At 38.2% G+C, this 22,909-nt stretch overlaps 1 protein-coding gene across 11 annotated transcripts in view; it reads left to right on the plus strand.

Annotated features, from left to right (window-relative positions):
* The window catches only part of MAP2K5 (mitogen-activated protein kinase kinase 5), a 318,144-nt gene that overhangs the window by 87,827 nt on the left and 207,408 nt on the right, over nt 1-22,909 (plus strand). For all 11 annotated transcript variants that reach the window (XM_077128319.1, XM_077128315.1, XM_077128316.1 and 8 more), the window contains 2 exons: nt 20,769-20,837; nt 21,627-21,708. In XM_077128319.1, coding sequence (XP_076984434.1) covers nt 20,769-20,837; nt 21,627-21,708 — 151 coding nt within the window. The remainder of the gene's footprint in view (nt 1-20,768; nt 20,838-21,626; nt 21,709-22,909) is intronic.

Genomic DNA, 22,909 nt, shown 5'->3' on the forward strand with positions numbered 1-22,909 from the left:
GCCTTGCTTCTGACCCTTTATGGTCTTCTGGAATACCCAAGCACTATATTCATCAGCAGTGTCAAACTGCATATGTCTGAGTTATTACCTAAGATACTCCTCACTTGTTTCCATCCTGTTCATAATCCATATCCCATCTCTGCCAAACTCCATGACTCTAATCAATCCACGCCATTTTGGATTTAAACTTTTACACTATTGGTGCTTGATTTTCCCGTCATTTAAAATCTCGGATTTCCCTAACATACTCTGTCTTGAATTGCATATCTAATTGAACCACTGCCTCAAGTGGGAACTCCTTCCCTAGTCTTAACCCTGTAGAACCCCACTTCTAACACTAGGCTCTTAGCTAACAACCGTCAGGCCTGCCTTACTTCCCATCTCACCAACAAATTGGTCAGGGCCTCTATAGACATAGAGACACATCTCCTGCCTACCAATTTGGTTGCTTTCTAATTATGCCCTTCATTTCCAGTTTCTGGGCTTTTAATTATTAAAGCTTTTATTTTTTGAGTGATTAGTATGTGCCAAGTCTTATGCTGATGTTTTATAACTATTGTCTTTTATCCTTAAAACTACAAAATAAACCTAGCTGTTTTAGATCGCAGGAAACTCAGACTTAAAAAGTTGACTTTGCCCAAGGTCACACAGTTGGGAAAGGCAGAGCCAGGATTTAAAACAAAATCCACCTGACTCCAAACTTCATGTCTTCTACCATACTGTGCAACCTTTATACAAGTTACATCCATTGTTTATCCCTCCAGTTTTCATCTATCCTTCCAGATTTCATTTTCTTAAAGATGCCTTCTCAGTTACCCCAGTAAGAATTCAGTCTCTTTTCCTAATACTTGCATAGTACATATTTCTGCATCTCTTACCTTTTTTAGGAAATTAAGAAGCAGAGCAATCAAGTTGCAATTGGTTATACTTTTTAGTAAGATTAAACCAACACTAAGACTCGGAGTTTTTGACTGCTAGCACAGTCCATAGTTCTTCCTCCATATCACACGTAGTACAATACCTAGAATGTATTATGTGGCATTATCAAGTCTAGTTTTAATAACTTAAATAGCTTGGATGGTGGATTTGCTTCAGAGCTGCCTCTTAGAATGTTTTCTCTGTATTGCTACCAAGTTAGATTCACAAAATTGCAGTAGAAGAAGAGGCTTTAGAGACTATCATATTTTACCAGAACTGCTATGACAAATACTACACAGTAGGTTGGTTTAAACATCAAGAAGTTATTGCCTGACAGTTTTTTTTTTACTTTATTTTTTTTATTAATTAAAAAAAAAAACTAACACAACATTTAGAAATCATTCCATTCTATATATGCAATCAGTAATTCTTAATATCATCACATAGATGTATGATCATCATTTCTTAGTATATTTGCATTGATTTAGAAAAAGAAATAGCAAGACAACAGAAAAAAAAGATAATATAGAGAAAAAAATAAAAATACAAAATACAAAAAATATATATAAAAACAAACAAACAAACAAACAAAACTATAGCTCAGATGCAGCTTCATTCAGTGTTTTAACATAATGACATTACAATTAGGTAGTATTGTGCTGTCCATTTTTGAGTTTTTGTATCTAGTCCTGTTGCACATTCTGTATCCCTTCAGCTCCAATTACCCATTATCTTACCCTGTTTCTAACTCCTGCTGATCTCTGTTACCAATGACATATTCCAAGTTTATTCTCGAATGTCGGTTCACCTCAGTGGGACCATACAGTATTTGTCCTTTAGTTTTTGGCTAGTCTCACTCAGCATAATGTTCTCTAGGTCCATCCATGTTATTACATTCTTCATAAGTTTATTCTGTCTTAAAGCTGCATAATATTCCATCGTATGTATATAGCACAGTTTGTTTAGCCACTCGTCTGTTGATGGACATTTTGGCTGTTTCCATCTCTTTGCAATTGTAAATAACGCTGCTATAGACATTGGTGTGCAAATGTCCGTTTGTGTCTTTGCCCTTAAGTCCTTTGAGTAGATACCCAGCAATGGTATTGCTGGGTCGTATGGCAGTTCTATATTCAGCTTTTTGAGGAACCGCCAAACTGCCTTCCACAGTGGTTGCACCATTTGACATTCCCACCAACAGTGGATAAGTGTGCCTCTTTTTCTGCATCCTCTCCAGCACTTGTCATTTTTTGTTTTGTTGATAATGGCCATTCTGGTGGGTGTGAGATGATATCTCATTGTGGTTTTGATTTGCATTTCTCTAAAGGCCAGGGACATTGAGCATCTCTTCATGTGCCTTTTGGCCATTTGTATTTCCTCTTCTGAGAAGTGTCTGTTCAAGTCTTTTTCCCATTTTGTAATTGGGTTGGCTGTCTTTTTGTTGTTGAGATGAACAATCTCTTTATAAATTCTGGATACTAGACCTTTATCTGATATATCATTTCCAAATATTGTCTCCCATTGTGTAGGCTGTCTTTCTACTTTCTTGATGAAGTTCTTTGATGCACAGAAGTGTTTAATTTTGAGGAGCTCCCATTTATTTATTTATTTCTTCAGTGCTCTTGCTTTAGGTTTAAGGTCCAGAAAACCACCTCCAATTGTAAGTTTCATAAGATATCTTCCTACATTTTCCTCTAACTGTTTTATGGTCTTAGACCTAATGTTTAGATCTTTGATCCATTTTGAGTTAACTTTTGTATAGGTTGTGAGATATGGGTCCTCTTTCATTCTTTTGCATATGGATATCCAGTTTTCTAGGCACCATTTATTGAAGAGACTGTTCTGTCCCGGGTGAATTGTCTTGACTGCCTTATCAAAGATCAAATGTCCATAGATGAGAGGGTCTATATCTGAGCACTCTATTCGATTCCATTGGTCGATACATCTATCTTTATGCCAATACCATGCTGTTTTGACTACTGTGGCTTCATAATATGCCTTAAAGTCTGGCAGCGTGAGACCTCCAGCTTCGTTTTTTTTCCTCAAGATACTTTTAGCAATTCGGGGCACCCTGCCCTTCCAGATAAATTTGCTTATTGGTTTTTCTATTTCTGAAAAATAAGTTGTTGGAATTTTGATTGGTATTACATTGAATCTGTAAATCAATTTAGATAGGATTGACATCTTAACTATATTTAGTCTTCCAATCCATGAACACGGTATGCCCTTCCATCTATTTAGGTCTTCTGTGATTTCTTTTAACAGTTTTTTGTAGTTTTCTTTGTATAGGTCTTTTGTCTCTTTAGTTAAATTTATTCCTAAGTACTTTATTCTTTTAGTTGCAATTGTAAATGGAATTCATTTCTTGATTTCCCCCTCAGCTTGTTCATTGCTAGTGTATAGAAACGCTACAGATTTTTGAATGTTGATCTTGTAACCTGCTGCTTTGCTGTACACATTTATTAGCTCTAGTAGTTTTGTTGTAGATTTTTCCGGGTTTTCGACGTATAGTATCATATCGTCTGCAAACAGTGATAGTTTTACTTCTTCCTTTCCAGTTTTGATGCCTTGTATTTCTCTTTCTTGTCTAATTGCTCTGGCTAGAACCTCCAACACAATGTTGAATAATAGAGGTGATAATGGACATCCTTGTCTTGTTCCTGATCTTAGGGGGAAAGTTTTCAATTTTTCCCCACTGAGGATGATATTAGCTGTGGGTTTTTCATATATTCCCTCTATCATTTTAAGGAAGTTCCCTTGTATTCCTATCCTTTGAAGTGTTTTCAACAGGAAAGGATGTTGAATCTTGTCAAATGCCTTCTCTGCATCAATTGAGATGATCATGTGATTTTTCTGCTTTGATTTGTTGATATGGTGTATTACATTAATTGATTTTCTTATGTTGAACCATCCTTGCATACCTGGGATGAATCCTACTTGGTCATGATGTATAATTCTTTTAATGTGTTGCTGGATTCGATTTGCTAGAATTTTGTTGAGGATTTTTGCATCTATATTCATTAGAGAGATTGGTCCGTAGTTTTCTTTTTTTGTAATATCTTTGCCTGGTTTTGGTATGAGGGTGATGTTGGCTTCATAGAATGAGTTAGGTAGCTTTCCCTCCACTTCGATTTTTTTGAAGAGTTTGAGGAGAGTTGGTACTAATTTTTTCTGGAATGTTTGGTAGAATTCACATGTGAAGCCGTCTGGTCCTGGACTTTTCTTTTTGGGAAGCTTTTGAATGACTGATTCAATTTCTTTACTTGTGATTGGTTTGTTGAGGTCGTCTATTTCTTCTTGAGTCAAAGTTGGTTGTTCATGCCTTTCTAGGAACTTGTCCATTTCGTCTACATTGTTGTATTTATTAGCGTAAAGTTGTTCATAGTATCCTGTTATTACCTCCTTTATTTCTGTGAGGTCAGTGGTTATGTCTCCTCTTCCATTTCTGATCTTATTTATTTGCGTCCTCTCTCTTCTTCTTGCCTGACAGTTTTAAGAAGACATTTTAGACATTTAGAAGTCTAAAATGTCTGCAAGACCGTGATCTCTCTCAGGGTCCGTAGCATCTTGGTGATGGCAGTCTTCCATCACATGGGGATCTGTCTGTCCTCCCTGGCTTTTCTGACTCTGGCCTCTACTGATTGACTGCATCCACATTTCCTCTCTTTGTAAGGCCTCCTGTCATATGGATTAATGCCCGCCTTGATTCAGTTTGGCCTCTTCCGAAACAGGATCTTCAAAGATCCTGTTAGAAAATGAATGCATAAGGTAGATCGAGATACAAGGTGAAGGATGATATTGTCCGTATTTTAAAACTTCAACTTCTGTGTGAGACTAAATGAAGAGATATTTCTTATAAATTTTTAAAAATTTTTATTAATAAAACCAATCACCATATAAAATGAACATCCTTTTTTTTTCATCGCGTACTTGTATATTCATCATCAAGAGATATTTCTTGGGTGCAACATTTATTTTGGATAGTACATTTCCTAATTTAACTTGATGGTCAGTTTAGTTGAACACTGTAAGTACATGCAATCTTGAATAGGGCCTGAGATTTCATTGGTTTGTCCAGGTGAGTGTGATGCCCTGATATATCACAGAGTAATTTGGACAGTGAGTAAAGAAGTATTTGCAAGGTCTCCTTAAGGAAGTGGGGAGGAAGGAGGAAATATGCGACTTCCCAATTTGGAGAATTTCTGATATTCTCACAAGCAGTGGCGACAACCAGATCAATAGGCTGAGCCCTCAGTCTTGGGGTTCACCCCTATGGAACTTATTCTTGCAAAGGATAGGCTAAGCCAACTTGAAATTAGGCCTAAGAGTCACCCCCAGAGAACCTCTTTTGTTGCTCAGATGTGGCCTCCCTCTCTAAGCCAACCTGGCAGGTGAACTCACTGCCCTCCCTCTCCTACGTGGGATATGACTGCCAGCAGTGTAAATCTCCCTGGCATTGTTGGACAGAAAGCCCGGGATGAGCCAGGACCCATCATCAAGGGATTAAGAAAACCTTCTTGACCAAAAGGGGGAAGAGAAAATTAGATTTCAAACAGAGTCAAGAGGTTATGCTGGAGGTTACTCTTATGCATTATATAGATATCCCTTTTTAGTTTATGGTGTATTGGAGTGGCTAGAGGGAAGTACCTGAAACTGTTGGGCCATGTTCGAGTAGCCTTGATTCTTGAAGATGATTATATAAAGATATGTTTACAATGTGACTGTGTGATTGTGAAAACCTTGTGTCTGATGCTGCATTTATCCAGGGTATGGATAGATGAGTAAAAAAATATGGATAAAAAATAAATAAATAATAGGGGGCATAAATCGGATAGATGGAAATAATAATGGTCAAGAGAGGGACAGGTAAGGTGTATGGTATGTATGAGTTTTTTCTTTGTATTTCTTTTTCTGGAGTGATGCAAGTGTTCTAAAAAGATCATGGTGATGAATACAGAACTATGTGATGATATTATGAGCCAGTGATTGTACATCATGTATGGAATGTATGTGTGTGAAGATTTCTCAGTAAAAATATTAAAAAAATAAATAAAAAGAGATGAGTTCACACCTTAACTAACAATAACATCTTCAGAGGTCCTGTTTGCAAATGGGTTCATACCCATAGGAATGCGGATTAAGACTTGAGCATATCTTTTATGGGGACCTGATTCAGTCCCTGTCATGGTTAGGTTCTGGTGTCATCTTGGCCAAGTGGTTATGCTCAATTGTCTAGTCAGGCAAGCACTGGCCTGACCATTGCTGCAAGGATATTTTGTTACTGGTTGATAAACTGGAAGGCTGGTGTAGTAAATCTTCAGTAAGTTGATTGAATCTGTGGCTGATTACATCTGCGATCAACTAAGGCGTGTCTTCCTCAATGAGATAATCCAGTCAGTGAAAGCCTTTCAAGGAAGAAGAGATAATCTTTACTACTTCTTCAGCCAGTGAGCCTCTTCTGTGGAGTTCATTGAGACCCTTTGTCAAAGTGGCCCACTTCACAACCTGTGCTATGAATTTTGGACTCTTCCATTCCCATAGTTATGTGAGATACCTTTATAAATCTCATATTTACACATCTCTCCTGTTGGTTCTGTTTCTCTAGCAAACCCTAACTAACATAGCTTGGTACTGGGAGCAGTTCTTGAGAAACAATATCTTAAAAATGTGTTTTTACAGCTGGTTTTTCTATTCTTAGTAGACTCAGAGGCAGTAATGACTCTGTTTCTAATAATCAAGATGGCCCTGACAGTCCATCGAGTGAGTTCCAAAAGTGATACTCAAATATCATTATTAGATTCCACTAATTGTATTTTATATGAGACAAAGCTCTGGGTGGTAATGTTTTTGACACTTTGTGGAGTTTTGTGGGATCAAGAAGTATGATGTTGGCTGGTTGTTGTTAGATACTGTGGATACAGTGATGAGGGAAAGGGATGAACTGAAGGCTTCAGATTTGCACCTTAAGCACTGTATGAATGATGTGAAAGTTTCCATGTGTACCCTGAAAGAAAATCTTATTTCCTGTGGTCACAGAGTTGAGATCTCTGAAAACCAGACCCAAAGCCTCATTGTGCGAGTAGCAGATTTACAGCATAAACTAAAATCTCAACCTTGCAGGGTGTCTGCAGTTGAAGTAAGGACTTTGAAAAAAATGGGATCCTGAAATGTGGGATGTTGATATATGCCTTGACAGTTATGGTGGTGGGATCCCCGGAATCTGCTGAGCCTTTGCGAGGTAACCCTGAGGAAACAGCTTCCCAGCCTCCAGTCTCCCCAGAGGAGTCTACCATCAACCTCCACCTAATGAGATTAACCCTTCAGTGCCTGCTAACCCTGTAGCCACCTCCCTCGGGAAACAGCCCTCACTTCTTTGTCTGGAGCAGCTAATCCTGTTTCACCAGATGAAATGGCAACCGAATGCAATGGCTTGAAAGACACTTATATTTCTTTTCATTTCCCACCCCCACCACCCTTCTTTTCTTCAAGACCTATAACTGGACTAAAGTCCCAACAAGCCCCAAAAAGTGAGGTACAAAGTGTGACCCATGAGGGAGGTACACTATATTCCAAAAGAACTCCATGAGTTTTTCAATCTATGTAGACAGAAATCAGAGGAGAATGTGTGTGAATGGATTTTAAGGATGTGGGATAGTGGTGGAAAGAATATAATGTTGAATCAAGCTGAAGTTATTGGTATGGGTCCACTAAGCAGAGATTCTTCATTCCACTAAGGAGAGATTCTGCATTCAGTTGTAGCTCGAGTTTGTTTGGATGGCTGGCTGAAATGTGAATCCAAAGGTGGCCGACATTACCCGAGGTCGAAATGCCAGAACTGCCCTGATATAATGTAGATGAGGGGATCCAGAACTTAGAGAGATTGGAATGTTAGAGTGGATTTATCATGAAAGACCTGCTCCCACACCCCAGGGATGTCCAGAGAGCACATCTTTCACCAGAATCTTGAAAAATAAATTCGTGAGACGAGCTCCTTCATCCCTGAAGACCTCTGTAGTTGCCTTTCTCTGTAGATCACATATTACTCTGGGAATGGCTGTCACTGAGCTGGAATCCTTAAATACAATGGGGATGATCGAATCCTGAGTTAGCAGAAGCCAAGCGGCAACAGTTAATCACCATAGACAAGTGGGCATGGCCACCATTATGGACAGCAGACCCAAAGCAGCAGTCAGAATAACCTGACTCGCAGAGACTTGTGGCATTGGCTAGTAGATGATGGGGTACGTAGTAGTAAAATAGATGGGCAGTCTACTAAATTCTTGTTTGAGTTGTATAAGCAGAATTCTAGGTCAAGTAAACAGACGTCTAACATTTTGAATTACAAAAACAGAGAGTTAGGCCCCTTAATCAATTCCCAGACTTGAGACAGTTTACAGACCCAGAGCCCCTCAAATGAGGAGAGGGCCAGGGACCTTTGGGGAAACACCCTTTTACACTACCCAAAATTTACACCGTTAACCTTCCTCCCAGTCTTCCCCAAGGAGACCAGTGGCATTTTACCAGGGTGACTGTGTACTGGGGAAAAGAAAATGATTAGATATTTCAGAAATTATTAGACGCTGGCTCATAAGTGACGCTAACTCCAGAAGACCCAAAACATCAGTCTGGTCCACCAGTCAGAGTAAGGGGTTTTGGAGGTCAGATGACTGATAGAGTTTTAGCTGTTTTATCCCACAGTGGGTCCAGTGGGTCCGTGGGCCCATTCTGTGGTCATTTACCCAGTTCCAGAATGCATAATTGGAATCAGCGTACTCAGCAACTGGCATAATTCCCATATTGGTTCTCTTACTTGTGGAGTGAAGGCTTTTATGGTAAGAAAGGCCAAGGGGAAGCCACTAGAACTGCCCCTGCCTAACAAAATTGAAAACCAGAAGCAACACCATATTCCTGGAGGAATTGCAGAGATTAGTGCCAGTCTTAAGGACTTGAAGGATATAGACGTGGTGATTCCCACCACGTCCTCATTCAACTCTCCTATTTGGCCTTGCAGAAAACAGATGTGTCTTGGAAGATGACAGCGGCTTATCATAAACTTAACCAGGTGGTGACTCCAATTGCAGCTGCTGTTCCAGATGTGGTATCATTGCTTGAGCAAATCAACATATCGCCTTGTACCTGGTATGCAGCTATTGATCTGGCAAATGCATTTTTCTCAATAGCTATCAGTAAGGCTCACCAGAAACAGTTTGCATTCAGGTCACAAGGCCAGCAGTATCCCTACACTCTTCTACCTGAGGGGTATATCAACTCTCCAGCTCTGTGTCACAATCTTGTGTGTACAGACCTTGATCATTTCTCCCTCCCACAAGACATCACACTGGTTCATTAAATTTATTGGACCTAGTGAGCAAGAAGTAGCATCTGCTCTGGAGTTATTGGTTAGACATTTCCATGTCGGGGGTGGGAGTTAAACCCCAGAAAAACACAGGGGCCTTCTACTTCAGTGAAATTTCTATGTGTCCAGTGATGTGAGGCACATCAAGTTATCCCTTCTAAGGTAAAGGATAAGCTGTTGCAGCTGGTCCCTCCTACAACCAAAAAAGAAGCACACCTAGTTGGCCTCTTTGAATTTTGGAGACAACATATTCCTCATTTGGGTGTATTACTCTGGCCCATTTATTGAGTGACCAGAAAAGCTGCTAATTTTGAGTGAGGACCTGAACAAGAGGAGGCCCTATGGCATGTCCAGGCTGCTGTGCAAGCTGCTCTGCCACCTGGGCCATATGATCCAAAGAGGTCTGGGAAAGAGGTATATGGATAGGCCTTTCTGAATTGGCAAAGAACACGAAGATGTTTGTGTCCCATGTGAACGCTTACTAGAGGGCAACTTCAGCAGGGGAAAGTTTGAATAATCAAGTGGAAAAGATGACCTGTCCTGTGGATTCAAGTCATCCTCTTTCCTCATCCCCTCCTGCCATTGCTCAAAGGTCTCTTGAAGAAAGTGGGCATGATGGTATGGATGGTTATGTATGAGCTCGGCAATGTGGACTTCCACTCACCAAGGCTGGCCTGGCTATGGCCACTGCTGAGTACCCAGTCTTCCAGCAGCAAAGACCCATACTCAGTCTGCAGTATGACACCATTCTCCAGGGTGATCAGCCTGCTACCTGGTGGCAGGGTGATTACACTGGAGCATTCCATCATTGAAGGAACACCGATTTATTCTAACTGGAATAGACACATACTGTGGATATGGGTTTGTATTCCCTGCACATAGTGCTTCCGCAAAACCTACCATATGTGGACTTGCAGAATGGCTTATCCACCATCATTGCATTCCCCACAGCATTGCTTCTGATCAAGGAACCCGTTTCATAGCAAATGAATGTGTGAATGGGTACATGCTCATGGAATTCTCTGGTCTTGCCATGTTCACCGTCATCCAGAGGTAGGTGGGTTGACAGAATGGTAGAATGGCCTTTTGAAAACCCAATTATGGTGCCATCTAGGTGGCAGTTTCTTGTAGGTCTGGGGCATTGTCCTACAGGTGGCTGTGTATGCTCTGAATCAGCATCTACTCTATGGTGCTCTTTCTTCCATATAACTAGGATTCACAGGTCTAGGAATCAAGGGCTGGAAATGGGAGTGGCACCACTCATTATCAGCTCTAGTGATCCTCTAGGATAATTTTTGCTTCCTGTCCCTGAAACCTTAAGCTCTGCTGGTCTATAGGTCTTAATTCCAAAAAGAGAAGTGCTCCTACCAGGAGACAACAATGATTCCACTGAACTGGAAGTTAAAATTGCCACCTGGCCACTGTGGGCTGATTCATGCCACTGAATCAACAGGCATGAAATGGAATTACTGTTCTGTGTGAGGTGATTGATCATGACTATCAGGGGGCAATAGGACTGTAGTTATACAATGGAGGTAAACAAGAGTTTCCCTGGAATAGAGGATATCCCCTAGGGCTTCTCTTAGGATTACCAGTGTCCCAGAAACTTCAGGAATAAAGGTCTGGGTCACCCCACCTGGCAAAGAACCATGGCCAGCTGAAGTGCTTGCTGATGGTAAAGGGAACATGGAATGAGTAGTAGAAGAAGGTAGTGATATATATGAACTACAACGACATGACCAGTTACGGAAATGAGGACTGTGCTTGTATGAATATTTCCTCCCTGTTATGAGTATGTTTGCATTTGTACATAAGCAAATATCTTGTTTTCCTCTTATCAGATGACATAAGTTGTAGTGTTCATTCTATAGTATTTAAGTCAGAGGATCTGAAGTTTAAGAGTGAATGCTACCTAATGACTTGCATCCTATTCTGGAGAGCTGTAATATGTTTCTGGATATATGCAGGACAGTTGAATATTGTTAGGCGAAACATATATTTGTTATTGTGTTCTATTTGAAAATTAAGTGTGTTTCAAGGTGACATGTATAGCTGCCAAGTTGACATGGGGTGGACTGTTGTGGTTAGGTTCTGGTGTCAACTTGGCAAAGTGATTATGCTCAGTTGTCTGGTCAGGCAAGCACTGGCCTGATGTTGCTACAATATTTCCTGGCTGGTTGATAAACTAGAAGGCTGGTGTATTGAATCATCAGGCAGTAGATTGCATCTGTGGCTCATTAAATCTACGATCAACTAAGGCGTGTCTCCCACAAGATAATCCAGTCAGTGAAAGGCTTTTAAGGAAGAAGAGAGACTCTTTCACTGCTTCTTCAGCCAGCGAGCCTTTCCTGTGAAGTTTATCCAAACCCTCTATCAAAGCGGCCAATTTCACAGCCTGCCCTACGGATTTTGGAGTCTTCCTTTCCCATAAGTGAGACACCTTTGTAAATCTCATAGTTACAGATCTCTTCTGTTGAATCTGCTTCTCTAGAGAACATTAACTGTACAGTCCCCAACAGAAGTCATCTGTTGTACCCCTCCTATTTTATAAAGGAGGAATCTGATGTCCACAGAGTTCACAGGGTGGTTACTGTAGAGACCAGGTACCATCCTATTTTCCTTTGAGTTCACCAAGTGCAGCTTTTGTTGTACTGCTTTGGCATTTGATTCTTTTCTGTATCCCCTGAGCTCCCTTTTCATTCAGGATATCTCCCAATAACTTGAACTTTATTATCCTATCTCTCTGAGTTACATTTTGTCCCTTTGATGCCAAAAATCTTAGGTCATTGCCAATGGTGTATTTATTAAAGATACTCAACTCTGATTATTCAGTCCAAGAGAGGGGAGTACAAATAATCCAAATACTTACTACTTAGCCTTGCTAAGTATATTATATATTTTTCATAATTTCATACATTGAGTTGTTTTACCTAGGGTAATATTAAAATTTTTTATGCAAGATTATTTAGTTGGACATGGCAGGAGCCCAACAATTGTTTCTAGAAAGGATTAGAGGCAATTTTTTAAAAAGGACAGATTTATAACAGTGCTACTGAAGTAGAGATTGAAAATAAATGAGAATAATTGGTGTTTTTAAATCTATTATTCACTAGACCTGGCCAATAAACTGAGCTTTAGAGCAAGGACTATATTGCATTCATATTTGTGTCTCTAAGTTCTATAAAGTCATAGGCTAGATGATCAAACTGAGTGAGTGAGTGATTGAATGATTTAAGAGCAGATATTATTGTTGTTAAACTTTGTTTAGCCTTGAGCTTCCTAGCAGTCAAAGCAAAAACCATGTAGCTTATGTAATGGTCAATCTAAGAAAAGGAAATGTACTAACTATTCCAAACAGGCAGTTTTTCATGTATTTTTTAAAGAGTCTTAGTTTCCAGATATTTGTTGTTTGTTTGTTTGTTTTCAGATATTTGTTATTGACTTCTTAATTCCATTGTTGTCACATGGAATTCTGTTAAATTTACTGGGTCTTGTTTTATAGCCTAGAACATAACCTATCTTGGTAAATTTTCCCTTTGCTCATAAAAAGAATATGTATTCTACTGTTGGGTGGAGTGTCTGAAGAATTTCCTTCCTTTTTTTTTTCTGATAGTGCACATTTGCTGATGATGATTTCTTTTACTTTTGCATGTGTGAAAAAGTATTATTTCACCTCCATTTCTATAAGATATTTTCTCTGGATATAGAATTTTAGGTTGACAGTCCTTTCCATTTGTTATTTCAAAGATTTGTTTTTCTGTCTTCTGGGTTGCATTCTTTCCTATGAGAAACATATTTTTCCTACAATTATGCTTAATCTTTGTTCCTGTGTACAGAAGAATTGGTTTCTTCTATTGCTGTTTTCAAGATTTCTCTTTGTCTTTAAGCAATTTGATTATGATGAGCTTTGATGTAGGTTTTTTCCTCCCCCGTGTTTCTTGACCATGGGATTTGTTGAGTTTCTTGAGTCTGTAGGTTTACACATTTTATCTAATTTAGAAAAATGTTAGCCATTATTTCTACAAATATTTTTTCTGCCTCCCGCTGCTTTTGGAACTTCAATTTTATGTATATTAGGTCAGTTCACAGCTTAATGATGCTCTGTCCATTCTTTTTTTTTTATTAATTAACGGAAAAAAAGAAATTAGCCCAACATTTAGAAATCATACTATTCTACATATGCAATCAGTAATTCTTAACATCATCACATAGATGCATGATCATCGTTTCTTAGTACATTTGCATCGGTTTAGAAGAACTAGCAACACAGCCGAAAAAGATATAGAATGTTAATATACAGAAAAAAATAAAAGTAATAATAGTAAAAACAAAACAAAACAAAACAAAAACCTATAGCTCGGATGCAGCTTCATTCAGTGTTTTAACATGATTACTTTACAATTAGGTATTATTGTGCTGTCCATTTCTGAGTTTTTGTATCTAGTCCTGTTGCACAGTCTGTATCCCATCAGCTCCAATTACCCATTATCTTACCCTGTTTCTAACTCCTGCTGGACTCTGTTACCAATGACATATTCCATGTTTATTCTCGAATGTCGATTCACATCATTGGGACCATACAGTATTTGTCTTTTAGTTTTTGGCTAGACTCACTCAGCATAATGTTCTCTAGGTCCATCCATGTTATTACATGCTTCATAAGTTTATCCTGTCTTAAAGCTGCATAATATTCCATCGTATGTATATAGCACACTCGTCTGTTGATGGACATTTTGGCTGTTTCCATCTCTTTGCAATTGTAAATAACGCTGCTATAAACATTGGTGTGCAAATGACCGTTTGAGTTTTTGCCCTTAATTCCTTTGAGTAGATTCCCAGCAATGGTATTGCTGGGTCGTATGGCAATTCTATATTCAGCTTTTTGAGGAACCGCCAAACTGCCTTCCACAGTGGTTGCACCATTTGACATTCCCGCCAACAGTGGATAAGTGTGCCTCTTTTTCTGCATCCTCTCCAGCACTTGTCATTTTCTGTTTTGTTGATAATGGCCATTCTGGTGGGGCTCTGTCCATTCTTGTTTGTTTGTTTTCCTCTGTGTTTCCTTTTGAATAGTTTCTATCGCTGTGTATTTAAATTCACTAATCCCTTTTTCTGCATTGTCTAATCTGCTGTTAATCCCATCCAGGGTTTTTTTTTCATTTCAGGTATTGTACTTTTCATCTCTAAAAGTTTGATTTGGGTTTTTTTTATATCTTACATGTCTCTACTTAGTACGTTCAATCTAAGTGTAGTAAATACTTGCTCATTAATTCTGTTATATACATTTCTGATCATTTCTGGGTCAGTTTTGATTGATTGCTTTTACTCCTCACTTCGGTTGTGTTTTTCTGCTTTTTTCATAACTTTAAGGTTTTGATTGGTTGCCAGTCATTATAAATTTTACCTTTGTAGGTATTCAATAGTTTTTGCATCCCTACAAATATCTGGGATGCTATTGGGTGACTTGGAAACACATTGATCCTTTCAAGATTTGCTTCCAAGCCTTATTAGATGGGATGAGCCCAGAGATTAGTCCAGAACTAATTTTCCCCACTACTGAGGCAATACTTTTCAGAGTACTCTACCCAGTTCTCTGGTAATTACAAGAGTTTCCACCCTGGCTAATAGGAACATGAATTCTTCCCACTCAATATGAGTGCCTCTGGTCTTTTCTTGTGGTTCTTTCCCTGTGCTGGTGAAGACTCTGGGACCCCCCTCTGCAGTTCTCTGAAATACTCTCCTTTTGGTCCTCTGCTTGTGAATTCTAGCGCCTTGGTTTCCTCAGACCCCCACTTCCATCTCCTCCTCAGACTCCCCTCCCTGGGCTGGAAGAGAAACTCACTCCAGCCAATAAGTTGGGACAACCATAGAGCTCATGTCTGGTTTTCTATCTTTCAAGGATCGCTATCCTGTGCTGACTAATGTCTGATACCCAGGACCCTGTTGATATTCCTGGTAGTGGTGGGTTTTTTCCCCCAGTATCTCTTCCTTTCTTGTCACCACTCTAATCCAAATGTTTATTTGTGATTCTTGTTGGATGTATTGATTAGTTTTTTAATTGTTCTCTAAGTAAATTGAAGCTACCACTTAGTGGTCATTTACACTGTGCTAAGCACGTCACATACATTTTCCTCATCTGATCCTCACAACAACCTTTTGCAATAGTTACCATTTTGATCCCAATTTTACAATAGCGGAAGCTGAAGCACAGAGGAGTTAAATAGCTTGCCTAAGGTCCTACAACTAATAAGTAGTGGAGTCAGGATTTGAACCCGGGCAGCCTTGCTTCCAAGTCCGTGTTCTTAGCCCCTTTACTGTATTGCTGCCCACTATCCTCAGATTTGGCTTCCTAAAGCATAGTCTGGTCACGTCTCTTTCCTGCTCAAAGGTTTTTGATGGCTCCGCAGTACTTCCTAAATAAACTAAAAACTCCATAGAATAGAATTCAAGATCCTCCACAATATGTCATCAGTCAGCTTTTACATCATTATATTATGTGTCTTAATCCTCTGTTTCTTTTAAGTTGAACTTATTGCCTTACCTGAACCCAGGTGCTTTCTTACTTCAACACTTGGATTCATATATTTCCCTCTAATTAGAATTCCTTCAGCCATACCTCTCCGTATCAAAATCCTTAACATTCTTCAAGGGTTGGCTCAAAAGCCTCCATTTCCATTGGATTTATGTGGATAAATCCTGTCACATATTGTTGCTCTCTCTGTGTGTCTCTCTGCACACACACACACACGCAGACACTCACACTCTTATACTCTGTCATTTGAATATCTCTAGAATTCTCTGTATGCGTCTCTTATCACATGCTTCCCTTTATTTTGTTATTAGTATACATGTTCATTTCCTCTTTTGAAACCTTATTTAAAGCAGGGGAACATATATATCCTCTTGTTTTACTCCCTGATTTGTAATATAACCTTACTAGTGTATAATGACAAGATGCTCCTCATATAATACATTTTTGTCTTTCATTTATTCTTCAGTTCATTCATTCATCTTTTCGAGTAACATCTTGGAAGCAAGTTTGACTCATATACAAAATATCCCATAGTGTTCTTTGTATGGACCACTGCTCTCACCCAGAATATTTCTTCGCCTTTTTTATATTAAAGGTTGAAATGAAAGGTTAAGCGTTAGAAGCCCATTAGGTATTTTCCTGACCCTCTCCTGACATTTGTGTGACTTCAAGCATGTCACTTGAACCTCTCCATGACCTCGGCTATGAAATGGGGCTGCCTGGTGTCACAGAGGGATTGTGAAGGACAGCAAATCACAGTCCTTGTCCAAACAGAATCACCTGCAGGGCTCTGATGTCTGTATAGAATGATGAGTGAAATTTAATTTCCCAAGTCAAGGGGTCAGTTGGAACCATACTTTGAATGTCTGTTGGAACAATTAGGGGAGAGTTCTTGAAAAGCTGGTACTTTTTTTCTCTTGCTACTCAAAATATTTTTAATTTTTATACTTCTACATGTCTATTTTTTTTTAATAGAGCATGTTGTAATGTTTTCCTTTTCAGATTTCAAAGGTGAAAAAAAATGTTCATTTAAGATATTTTTTAAAAAGCAAGTTGAATTTTGGGAAGAATAAAAGTACCTTGGGGCAGTGTGACGGTGGCTCAGTGGCAGAATTCTTGCTTGCCATGCTGGAGACCTTGGTTTGATTCCTGGTGCCTGCCCATGCAAAAAAAAAAAAGTACCTTGAATTTTAATTTTATACCTGAATTTAGAAAAAGTTCTGCCTCGATGACAGTATTTTGAAATGATACTAATCACATTTTAAAGATACTTATTTGATAATGGCTGTATATAACTCATGAAAGGTATTTCTAACCTTTTAGTTGAGGGTGGGGATGGTGTAGATAGGTAAGAAAGACAATTGCAAATAAGTAGAGCAGAAACAAATAAAGACTCCATCTTGTATACGGAACCATTTTATACTATTAATGTATTCTATAAAATCTTTCAAATAGTAATGCTTGGAGGATTTAATGGATTTCTCAATGTTGTTATTTTCTAATTGGGAAAAAGTCCATCTAACAGAAAATTCTTAGCTGAATATAGCATGTACAGATTATCATTCTTTGACTGCTTTGGAGTTCTGCTGCCTTTAAACTAGTATTTAAATGGACCATTTGATTAATCATTTGTATACTGGCTGTAATCCTCCCAAATTTCCTTTCTGAATTGTACATACTGTAAAAGACAATTATGTCACCACAGATTAAATAAGTGAATTAAAACAGAATAGCAGCTTAATTTGACCTGTGATTTCTCTCTCCATCCCTTTAGTGGAGCGTGTGCCACTCCAGCAAATAAATGAAGTCATCCACGACAGCTTGTGATGAATTGCCGTATTTATACTGTATATTTCAATAGCCTCACACTAATTTAAATTGAGCACAGAGTAAATTATAATTCAGTCACTTGACTGCTTATATTTAACTTGACAACTCATCCTTATTTGTCCTGGAGGTGTAGTGGAGAGCAGTGGAAATGCACTCAGGTATTTCAGTTTCTCACTTAACCCTTTCTCCATGAAATGCTTCATACTCAAATTCTCTTCAATTTGAACAATTTAGTTCTTCTTGAGAAAAAGAAAAATAACAAAGACTCACAGGTCTGTACATCACTTTGTACTTCAAAAAGAAAATTATTTTTTGCCATGCCTTTCTCTGTTGCCTTCAGATAAGGGATTGTACTTGTTTATTTTTAGCAGTTTTTAAGCTCACTGGCAGGAATGCCCAGGGGAAGGAGAATTGACCTTCCACCTACAGTGCCAAGTCCCCCAGAAAATGGAAAAGCATTTCAGTACAATTATTTTAAGGTGGATTACCCTTTCCCTCTGAAGTCCCCAGAAATTCCTTTATTCACTTTTCTTCTCACTCTGGTCAAGAGCACATACCAAGAATTGATCAAGACCTGTTAGAATACAGTGGTTTGTTTCTCACAAATATAGCTTTACCTGCTATATTTTTTAGGTCATCATAGCACTATTTATATATTTTGGTGTTTTATGTGTTTGGTTTTAAATTCAGTTGTAAAAATCAAGTAATCCATTTCCTTCCAGTCTAGAAACAGCTTCTTCTTTGGAGGATTGTGGCTGAAAGGAACACTTTAATAAAATCCCGTATCATTTATCAGGTAGTAGTGTAAGTAAGTGCTTGGTGCTGTTGGGGTGGGTGAGGATAGAAAAATGCACAAGACTCAGTCCTGGCTCTTGAGCTCACAGCCTGTCTGTTCTCTCAGGGCTTCTTTTTTTTTCAGGAGATATGGCATGAATACTAAAGGCAGAATGTGATAAGGAGAGGTACAAAGGGCCAGAACTAGAGCTGAGTTCTGGTGAAGGGCTTAGGCGTGGGCTTTGTGGAATTGCTGATTTTTGCAGCAGGTGACTGGAGAGGAAAGAGAAAGTCTACCCCAAGTGGAACAACAGAAGCACGTGATGTGTGTGAACCAGGAGAACTCATCTGATTTAACATGAGAATTGGGTCTGTGGTAGGAAGTAGGGGGAAGAAAGTTAGAATAAAAAGTTGGAGCTAGATTGTGGAAGAATTCCTTGAATGTCATGCTAGAATTTACACTTTATTCTAGACTATGGAATGCATTGAAGGCCTTGATCAAGGGAATGATATGTTCATAGCTAGGAGTTTGGGGTTAATTCCAAGGCATTAGCTAGCCATGGATATTGATGTCGTTTCTAAGTTGCTGACTTGGAGAGGCAAAGTATGTTAGTCGTCATACTAAGTATTGAATGAATGGCATTTGAAACTTTGATTAAATAGTGGTTCTCATTCTCACTGTAGATGAAACCATCTTGGGAACTTTTTAAAAACTACCCAGATGTAGGGCCAACACCTGAGATTCTGATTCTGCTGTCTGGGGTGAGGCCTGTACATTGGGATTTTGTAAAAGTGTCCAGGTAGTTCTAATGTGAAGTCAGACTTAAGAACCACTGCTTTAGGGAAAATAAAAACTGCACTCCTTTAAGCAGAGATATCTAGGATGAAAAATCCCGTGTTTGACATAGTTGTGTGAGTAGCTCTAGTATTTTATGATAGAGAATTGAAACAATGTTCGAGGAATTTATTTTATTGCTGTTTTATACAGGAACAAAAATGTTAGTGAATATTATTGGTAAATGATGATTCGTTGGAAGCAATGTTTAAATTTTCTTTGTGGTTTTGTATTACACTTATAATCTAGTTTAGTGGAAGCTTTTGTAAATAATCTTGAAACAAAGTATTCTTAGAAACTGGCTATGCCTTTTCTTCCCCCCACCCCCAGCTTCCCCTCCCCCCAATCAATACTATGAAATGTGTGCTTCAGAATTATCCTTTTTTTTCTTTGTTTTATCAGCTGTTTGAAATCCATAATTTATGGTTATTTTTCTCCAGTATGATTGTATTTATTCTTCAGGTGTAACCCAAAATGTAATTCAGTGTTGGGTGGTATATAATTACATTATCATGGTAATCCTGAATGTTAAATTTTTAATGTAGAAATGCCTAGAGTCAGAAACTTCTGCCACAAATCTTAAAAATTATCTTCCAACTTTTTTATTCTCGTCACTGTCTTTTTAAAATAAAACCGTTGTCCTTGGATTGACCTCACTGAAGTGCTATCTGAAATTTTTGTTGACAGTTGGCAGTTGTCTTTCTTTAAAAACAACTGTTTAAAATAAACTAGAATTTACTCTGGGTTTATAAATAAAGCATTTTACATTCCTTTATTATGATACAGTGGTTGATATTGTATGGAAACAGTGATACAGTGGTTGATATTCTAAGCAAAAGCTTAAGGTGTCAGGATGTACTGAAAACCTACAGGTCTGGTTGTCAGGGGAGGTGGTCTACCAGTGCAGGGCTGGGTGGTTCCTCCAAACCTTGGTTTCTTCCTCTCTAAAAGTAGGCAGTTAGGTTAAATGATTTTGAGATTCTTTCAAACTCTAACATTCTATAGCAACACTAGTTGATATAAATTACATAATTGAAAGAATATAAAAAGATCATATATTTTAAAAACTGTCTCCTGTTTCTCTCATAACCAAAAACCCCACTTTTAAAGTATCATTTTTTACTCATCATCCTCCCTGTTTATCATAATAAGTCTAGTACCTGAATCTTTTAATTGTTTGTGTCATTCCTGTCTTCCTCTTCTGAAAATAGCCATTATGACCAAAATAGGATGTATAAATTAAGGGCACTATAACTGAACTGACTTTTAAAGTCATTAATGCTGACCTTTAGGACCAAGGTTTTTCCTTGGTCACATCAATCACCTCCATACACCTCCTCCAATACAAAGGGCTAGACAGGTGTGCATATAGTCTGTATTACTGAGATTATGGTAAAGGGAAGAAGAAAAGGAGATGAATAGAGGATATACTTTTCTTTTTTAGTTTTTATATTTCATAGTAAGTATAGCTATATTTAATTTGAAGGAGAATAAATATATTAATGTTGATGCTTTTCTATATTTAGGTCATACTACTAGATATTACACTGGAACTTCAGAAGCAAATTATGTCTGAATTGGAAATTCTTTATAAGGTAAATTTTCCTTGGTTATTTCTACTTGCAAACCATGGGTTCTTGTTTGTTATCTGCCGGAATGTGATATACCAGAAATGGAATGGCTTTTAAAAAGGGGAATTTATTAAGTTGCACATCTACAGTTCTGAGGCCATGAAGATGTCCGAATTAAAGCAAGTCTATAGAAATGTCCAATCTAAGGCATGTTGGGAAAGATAGCTTGGTTCAAGAAGGCTGATGATGTTCAGGGTTTCTCTCCAGGCTTCTTGTTTCACGAAGCCCCTGCCAGGGCCGTTTTCCTTCTTTGTCTCCAGAGATCTCTGGCCGCATAGACTTTCAGTGGTTCTCGTGGCTATCTTGCAGCTCTGTTGTGGCTCTGCTGCTCTTTCCAAAATGCTTCCTCTTTTAAAGGATTCCAGTAAACTAATCAAGACCCACCTGGACTCTGGGATCTGCCCTGTAACTGCTTACTGAAGGGTGCTTTGAAAACTATTGCTTTTTTCTTTCTGTGCTTTGTGTATATGTTATATTGTACAATAAAAAAGTTAAAAACAAGCAAACAAAAAGACCCACCTGCGATGGGTGGAGTCATAACTCCATGGAAACCATCTAATCAAAAGTTACTGCCCACAATTGGATGGGTCACATCTCCATGGGGAACAATCAAAAAGCTCCCAGCCAGCAATATTGAATGCGCATTAAAGGACATGGCTTTTCTGGGGTCCACCACAAATTCAAACCAGCACAGTATGTTTATGTTAACTGACTTACAGGTTTTTAAATCCTTTTGTCTTATTTTTGTTACAGTGTGATTCATCATATATCATAGGATTTTATGGTGCATTTTTTGTAGAAAACCGGATTTCAATATGTACAGAATTCATGGATGGTGAGTTTTCCATTTTCTGATATTTAAAAAATGATTTTTGGAGTAGAGTGCCGTAAAATCTGGTTTTACACTAGGTTTTTCAGGTAGAATTAAAATACACTAATAATTACCTCTTACTCTAAAATCATCTTTAGTATTCAGAGTTACTAGGTGTTAAATATTTTGTAGCTGAGCTATAATTTCAGGAATGTGTTTTTATTTGCTTTTATTGAAAATTTAAATAGAACAGATTAAATGCTTGTCTAACAAGTGGTTTGATATTTGATTCTTCTATACAATCTGTCTGTACTTGCAAAACAGATGTTCTGTTCTTTTAATGTTTCAATAGCCAAAACAGATTTTCTTTTAAAGAAATCTATTAATCCAGTGTCCTGTGTCTTTCAGAGAGAAATCAGTTCTTAATTGCAAGAGAAGAAATTGTTTTTCAACACAGCTGTTTAACAAAGATGTGTTTAGTTTTCTTTGGACTTTACCCCTTTCCTTCCATCTGTATTTCTCATTGATGTCTGTTTATAGTTCTTTCTTGATCTGAATGTTACAACAAAATTCAGATTTCATTTTTGAAAGGCAATCTTTCTGCATAAAGAAATTCTTGGTTGGCAGTTTTGTGCTTTCAGCACTTTAGATATCCCTTTGCCTTCTTGCCTTCATGGTTTCCAACAAGAAACTGGCATTTAATCTTATTGAGGCTACTTTGTACGTGACATGTTGCTTCTCTTTTGCAGCTTTCAGAATCCGTTTCTTATCTTTGTCATTCAATAGCTTGATTGTAATATGCTGTGGTGTGGGTCTAATTGAGTTTAACCTGTTTGGAGCTCATTGAACATCTTGGATGCGTATATTCAGATCTCCATTAAATTTTAAAAGAGTTCAGCTATTCTTTCTTTGAATAGTTGCTCTGCCTTTTTCTCTCTTCTCCTTCTTGGGCTCGCACAGTATATCTATATATTGATATGCTTGATGATGTCCAACAGATTCCTCAGTGTCTGTTCACTTTTCTTCATTCTTTTTTCTTTCTATTCCTCAGACTGAATGATATCACTTATCTTAACTTCAGCATTCTAATTCTTTCTCTGCCAGCTCCAATCTGCTGTTGAACCCATCCAGGGAATTTTAATTTCTGTTACTGGGGTCTTCAGCTCTGTTTGGTTCCTTTTCATAATTTCCAATCTCTCTATTGATACTCTCAGTGTTTGTTTAT

The sequence above is a fragment of the Tamandua tetradactyla genome, chromosome 14 (genome assembly GCF_023851605.1).
Source record: "Tamandua tetradactyla isolate mTamTet1 chromosome 14, mTamTet1.pri, whole genome shotgun sequence".
Classification (NCBI taxonomy): domain Eukaryota; kingdom Metazoa; phylum Chordata; class Mammalia; order Pilosa; family Myrmecophagidae; genus Tamandua; species Tamandua tetradactyla.